Source organism: Megalobrama amblycephala, linkage group LG3, assembly GCF_018812025.1.
Source record: "Megalobrama amblycephala isolate DHTTF-2021 linkage group LG3, ASM1881202v1, whole genome shotgun sequence".
Lineage (NCBI taxonomy): Eukaryota > Metazoa > Chordata > Actinopteri > Cypriniformes > Xenocyprididae > Megalobrama > Megalobrama amblycephala.
In genome coordinates, this window is record NC_063046.1 from 9,999,713 (window position 1) to 10,006,703 (window position 6,991).

General features: G+C 37.0%; 1 protein-coding gene across 1 annotated transcript; it reads left to right on the plus strand.

The window, feature by feature from the left end:
* The first annotated feature begins 1,469 nt into the window (after positions 1–1,469).
* Positions 1,470–6,322, plus strand: LOC125264108. The gene is made up of 2 exons (XM_048183341.1): positions 1,470–1,544; positions 4,350–6,322. Exons 1-2 carry the CDS (start codon positions 1,534–1,536, stop codon positions 5,944–5,946), a joined length of 1,608 nt encoding a protein of 535 aa, XP_048039298.1. The 5' UTR covers positions 1,470–1,533; the 3' UTR covers positions 5,947–6,322.
* Positions 6,323–6,991: the final 669 nt, after the last annotated feature.

Consider the following 6,991-nt stretch of genomic DNA (forward strand, 5'->3'; position numbering starts at 1 on the left):
AGACAGTAAAATTCTTTGTAGTCTTATCTGTAACGCAACCAAAAGCCACACACACACCCTATAATGAGTACAAAGGTTGCTTTCATCAAATATAAAAAAAAAAAAAAACACTTCTGTAACATGGGTGAGATCTCTAAGGATGAATATGATTTCATGTTGGCTGAGCACCTTCTAATGCCATTATGCACTTTTCTGAAAATTCTTAAAATAGCTATACAGATAACATATAATACATATAAATAAATAAATAAATAGAATAAAAAAGCTCATGATTGTTGCTGTTGGTTCTCTGACAGAAAATATCTTTGCTTTTCTAGATTATTCCCAATTCTGTCCCAGGAGTAATTACGGAGACCGTTCACTCTTTGTCATGAGCAGTGAATAATCTGTATTTACCCTTAATATGTGTGGCATTTCAAGCCAAGCCAAGCAAAAGTATAAAATATAAAACACTCCCACCTTCCCCAGTGTCACCAGAGGGGGTATCAAATTTGAGTTTGTTTACTTAGTTTTGCTCAGTAAACAGAGATTAGTCCAGTTAACGTAGATCCAGCTTTAATTGTCCTCCTGTTACTCTGTTTTGGTTAAAGAAATAACTAACCCAAAAATAAAAAAATTGATCATTATTAGCCCTCATGTTGTACCAAGAATAATAAGCATAATGAAAGTGTCAGAGAGGTTGTCTGACTCGTGCACTACATTTAAGTCATGTTAGTTTTGCGTGAGGAACAAAGAGAAAGCTGTTGTTTACTGACAAAGAGAGAGCTCAATGCACTGCAGCTGAATAAATCACATGCAAACAGAAAAACACCAGCAAATCTTCATCAGTTTGACAACACATGCGCTGCAAATACTCACAACGCACATATGATCAGGATGTTAAAATAAACAAAAAACTCACCTTTCAGGTCATTGAAAACACTACTGATGAGTAGACACTGAACAAAAAGCTTGTCCTAACCAGGTTCCTCAGTTGTTGGGGACCCCTTAAGACATTTCCGTTGTGTTCTGTGCTATTTGCAGCACTTTTCTGTATTTGGTTGCATTGTATTTGCAGCGCATTTCTGTATTTGGTTGTGTTGTGAGTATCTCTTTTACATGTATTGTCAAATTGATGAAGATCTTTTCTTCCTTTGTTGGAGTTATTTCTATTTGCATGTGTTTTCTTCAGTTGCAGCGCACCTAACACCTTCACTAACTAAAAAAAGGTCCCCAGAAGAAAGACTTCCCCTTTTATAAGAATAGGCTACTAGCTTAAGGCTTAATATAATTTAAATTGATGAGTTATAAAAAAATTCACCCCCTCACAGTTGAAGGGCAAAATTAGCTATATAGACCAAAACCATTTTTTGTACCAGGCTGTAAACATATTTTTTTTCTGCTGTAAAGTTGGGCGTTTTAACATGTAAAACATTTTTACAATAACAAACCATCATACTCTGATGAAACTAATAAATTGTTTTGTTGTAATCAGACTGAAGAGTGACAGTGAAGGTCATCTGTGAACTGGACACATTTAGTCGAACGATCACCATGAATTCCAGGTGAGTTGAAATTCACATGCTTTTACAGGAGGGTAAATTATTTACTTTTTAAAAATCAAATTAAAGATAATGAATTATGTTTGTCTACCCAGCAAACACAGAATATTACCCTAATGGTCACATATGGTTATTTATGTATTTTATTTAGTTAGTAAACAACTAAGAACGTAACCAAAGATTAGCCTTCCCAGAACATTGTAGGGAGTCTTTTTTTTCATAGTTGTTTGGGTGGTACTAATGGGATAATCACTACTGACGTACCCACAGTAGGGCAGAAAAGATCATCGTTGTAAAGATCATCAAGATCATCAGTTCAGCTGTAAATTATTAAATTAGTTAATTTAATCTATAAAGCATTTCTGAAAAAACAATCTCATCCAGCTCAGTTCTGTTCTCAAACAACAGCGTCAGTACAGTCAGATCAATAATATTCTAGAATATTAAGTGTCCCCAACTAAGCAAGCCAAAGTAGACAGTGGAAAGGGACCCAAACTCCATCAGGTGACCGAATGGAGAAAAAACCTTGGGAGAAACCAGGCTCTTGGGGACCAGTCCTCCTCTGGCCAACAAATGAACAACGTGTTATTATGATTTAGGATTCATCCTGCCAATATGGATCCAAAGCTGGCCATAGGATCTGTGCAGAGGTCTGGTTCTTGTGATATTGCTGAGGATCTTGTCATGTCGACAAGGCATTCAAGGGGGATTGTCTAGTAGACACGGTCTCTGCTGACTTCTTTTCTCTCTCGCTACACTTAACTGTGCATTGGGTGGAGAGACCACTGCAATGCACTGTAGATTCCCAGCAACGGTTCCAGAGAGGTAAATGAAATGAGTGATGGCAAAGGAGATCCACTTGGCTCCGTAGAACAAATCTGAATGAGCAATGCCAGGCTGGCCACTTTTAGACCTGTATGTCTGGGCATGGCATTTTTTTTATTAAGTATCAGAGGTGTTTGGGGCTCCCAAGAGTGACCCCTTGTGTTAGCATTCAACACCACAACAAAGTGACTGCCAGATAGGGAACTGATTTGTTATATCAATTCAACAGTCATAGCCTATTTGTCACAACTCTGATTGTGTCACAATCAAACAAACAGAATAATCAACAGAATAAGCATCAGCATATTGGTTTTATTAAGTTTATGTTAATGATAATACTGTTTACTAATATAGATTTTATGACTTTTACATCATTCTCCCAGTATCAGTCCATGTCATGATGATATGCAGTGGGGGCTAGATTATACAGCGGATGTTCACACAGAACGCATTTTTATTGTTTTTCCTATGCAACCATTCTAGATGAATGTGACTGTTATGCTCGCATCTTTTACAGAGTCTTGTGCATGACGCTGCATTGAAAAAACAAAACAAAAGAAAAAGTGGTTCTCAAGTTAAAGGTGCAATATGTAGAATTTTCTGTCCGCTAGAGGTTACTAGAGACCTATTCAAAACAAAGGCATAGCTTGATGACGCCAAGTTTGAGCGCGGAATCTTGGGACATGTGGTCTTCACATCACAGCCGGTGGAAATAATCGGGATAGGACTCGGTAAGAAATCATGTTCATGGATGCGATTATTAACGTTACTGTAGTATGAAGCAGAGCAGGACCGAGTGTTGTGGAGCTGAACGAGGAGCTGGAGCGATTGCGCAACACGCCTCACAAGCAGCGGGACTTTTATTATGACACAGTCGCCGGCGCCGCTTCCGCTTTTCTGGTCATGAGTATGAGGTAACGCAGCTCTGTTTATCATATTAGATACATTTGAGTGTGTTGAAAATGATGTTATAACGTTACTCTGTGAGTTCGCTCGGTGGCTGTTGTGAGACACTGTTACACACTGCAGTAAGATTTTACAATATCATATTAAATACTGGATGGCTTGTGTTGATAAATGGCATGCAATTCATTTTAAAACGTATTGTATAATGGAGAAAATGCTGTATTACTGTTACTAAAAATAAAGCTGCATCTGATTATGCTATGTTAGCTACTTGACAAAATATTGTTTTTCTCTGAGGCATGGTATTAGATTTAAACAATAAGACTAAACGTGTTGAGCTATATAACAATAATTAGTTTTCTGTCTATAAATATATCAAAACGGATGTTCCCTTGTCTATTAAAACATGTTATATATTAAAGCGTCTGGTTTCTACAAAATAAAACCGGATACCGAGGGTAACGCTGGTATGACGCCATTGACAGGCGACTCCTCACACGTCCCGGAGCCTTGGTTAAAATTGTAATTTTCTCACGATTTACAAATAGTTGAAAACATTTGGGATATTGTAAGTACTCAAGTGAACAAAATATATAACACTGGCCTAGTGGTTTTTGGATATTTACTGCAAAATTCTTACATATTGCACCTTTAAAATAAGTTTTAAAAACGCGTCTCCTTGTCTTTTTTCATTCCACTGACCAGCATCTGTTGGTTTTAACTGCAAAAACGTATTCTGTGTGAATGGCCAATTCAAACAAATTGCATTTTTTTGTTGTTACACTGCTTTTGAAATATTTTTCAGCATCTTGCACACGAGTGCCATATTTTTAAATTTAAATTTCAAAGTGCAAATCAGTCAAGCGCAAAGTGACGCTGTGCTTTTTTTTTTTTTTTTTTTGCCATTTGTGGACTGCTGACCTCAAGGTAAATATGAATGTTTTAAATGTCAGCTGTAATTGGAGTAAAATATTGTTTCATTAAATTATTATGCATGTATTTAACACAAAATGTCTGCATTCTGATGGGTGTTTGAACACACAATTTCTGACACTTGCCTCCATCTTTATTTTACAGACAGCCAAGTCTTCCTCCACGCAGACCAATTCTGATTCATCAAGGTCCTCCAAAAAAATACCGGCTATATACTGAGAGAAGAATACTTGATGATAATGGAAAAGTCCGAAAATGGACTTATGGGATAAGAGACACCAAGAAACAAAACAAAATTATTCTGCTGGTGGGAGAGACCGGCGTTGGTAAGACGACTCTCGTTAACACCATGGTCAACTACTTACTTCAGGTGAAGTTTGAAGATGAAAAATGGTACGAAATCACAGAAGAGGAAGCCGGAGACCAATCAGAATCACAAACCTCTGAAATCACCTTGTATGAGGTCTTTCCTGTAGAGAAATCTGTATCTCTCACAATCATTGATACTCCAGGATACGGAGACACTAGAGGACTGGAAAAGGATCTGGAAGTTGCTGAGAATTTATCTGTTCTGTTTCAGAGCAATGATGGAGTTCGTGAAGTCGACGCCGTGTGTTTTGTAACTCAGGCGTCTAAGTATCGTCTCTCAGACAGACAGCATTACGTTATCAGTTCAATTCTGTCTTTATTTGGAAAAGATATTGTGAACAACATTGTGTTTTTAATCACATACTCTGATGGTATGCCACCCAAAAACATCCTCGGTGCCATTAATAAAGCTAAAATCCCCTGCAGACGAGACAACGCAGGCCAACCTGTTTATTTCTTATTCAACAATCGGCAGGCTGATGAGCGTCACAGTGAAGAACGTTACATTCTTGCTCAAAGAAGCGCATGGGAAGAAAGCATGAAAGGCATGAAGAAATTCTTTCAGTCTGTGAATGAAATGAACAGAAAAAGTTTGGAGTTGACTTCAGATGTCCTGATTGAGCGCATTCAATTTGAAGCATCCATCTGCAACTTACAGCTGAGAATTCAAGAGATGGAGCTGAAAAAGGCTGAAAAACTTCAGATTCAGGAGGCAATGATGCTCAACAAGGAAAAGGTTGAACAGTGTAAAAACTTTACCGTTACATTAAAAAAGACTGTGAAAGTGAAGGTGCCCATTGAAAGTGCATCATGGAAGAACAGGAAGGCAACGACCTGCACCGTCTGTGAGGAAAACTGCCATGAGTTTGGCTGCTGGTGGGCTTCTAATCCCAGCAGATGTGAAGACATGAAAAACGGCTACTGCACAGTGTGCACAGGGAACTGTCATCACAGCAAACATATCAAAGAAAACAAGAAATATGTCGTCAGAAACTCAAACATAAAGATACAGTTTGACCAACTGATGAAAGAATACGAAAAAGCTCAAGAAGAGTCCAAGACGTTTTCGGCTATAAATGATAGACTTGACAAAGATCTGCAGGAGATCGAGGACCAAAAGTCAATTCTTCTGTTTAATGCTTACAGGACCATCAGGCATCTGTCTCAGATCGCATTAAAGCCAGACTCGGCGTTCACTCTTCAGCATCTCGACTTCTTCATTCCCAGAGTGAAGGAGGCTGGGAAATTGAACTGGGTCAGACAGCTGGAGGAAATGAAGAGAAACGCTGAAGCTGAGGAAGCAAACAAAGACGCTCTGAGTTACCTTCAAGCTGGTCTGGCAAAACTAGATCTTTTCTTTAGTGGGCAATGAAGATTAAGAAGACTGCTTACAATGAGAAATCAATGCAGGTGACTCCCTGCAAATCTGAAAATAATGACATTCATTTAACCATAGTATCAAGTTCATTTTCATCCCTGCTTTTAGTGTTTATTCAAAACTAGACAAGCTTGGTAATATTATAATCTCCTGTTAATTCATGATCTGTAATCATACTGCAAATTAGTATTTTAAATTTCTGGGTACTAGATGGTAGCTTTAAAGGCATAATATGTAATAATTTTTAATTAAAATATCCAAAACTACCAGAACAATGTTATATATTTTGTTGATTTGTGCACTTATATTATATTATGAGAAATCTGTAGTGTGTAATGGCCCATGTCATTGTGCACATTATCCTCGATTTCCGGTTTCACTTCCGTAGAATCCATGGACACACTCTAAAAAATGCTGGGTTAAAAACAACCCAAGTTGGGTTGAAAATGGACAAACCCAGCGGTTGGGTTAAATGTTTGCCCAACCTGCTGGGTAGTTTTATTTAAACCAACTATTGTTTAAAAATTGCTATATGGCTAGCTTAAAATGAACCCAAAATAGTTGGGAAATTAAAAACCAGATGCAATTAGAATAATAGAAAAAAGGTGAATGTTTATTAATAAGCTTTAATATTTTATTAATATAAATTTAATAGTTTAATAGTTTATTAATATAAATGTATTAATAAGCAATTTAATAAATGTTTATTGTTTAATAATTATTCATTGAACATTAATAAATGTTCATTTCCAACATACTTTGGGTTAATTTTAATTAAGCAATACGGTAATTTTTAAACAATAGTTGAGTTAAATAAAACTACCCAGCAGGTTGGGCAAACATTTAACCCTAACGCTGGGTTAAAACAACCCAATTGCTGGGTTTGTCCATTTTCAACCCAACTTGGGTTGTTTTTAACCCAGCATTTTTTAGAGTGCACGCTTTAATATATTATGTGTTTTAGACAGGTGAGCAACTGTTTGGATACTTTTATCGACTTAAAACTAATCATTGTTATATAGCTCAACACGTTTAGTCT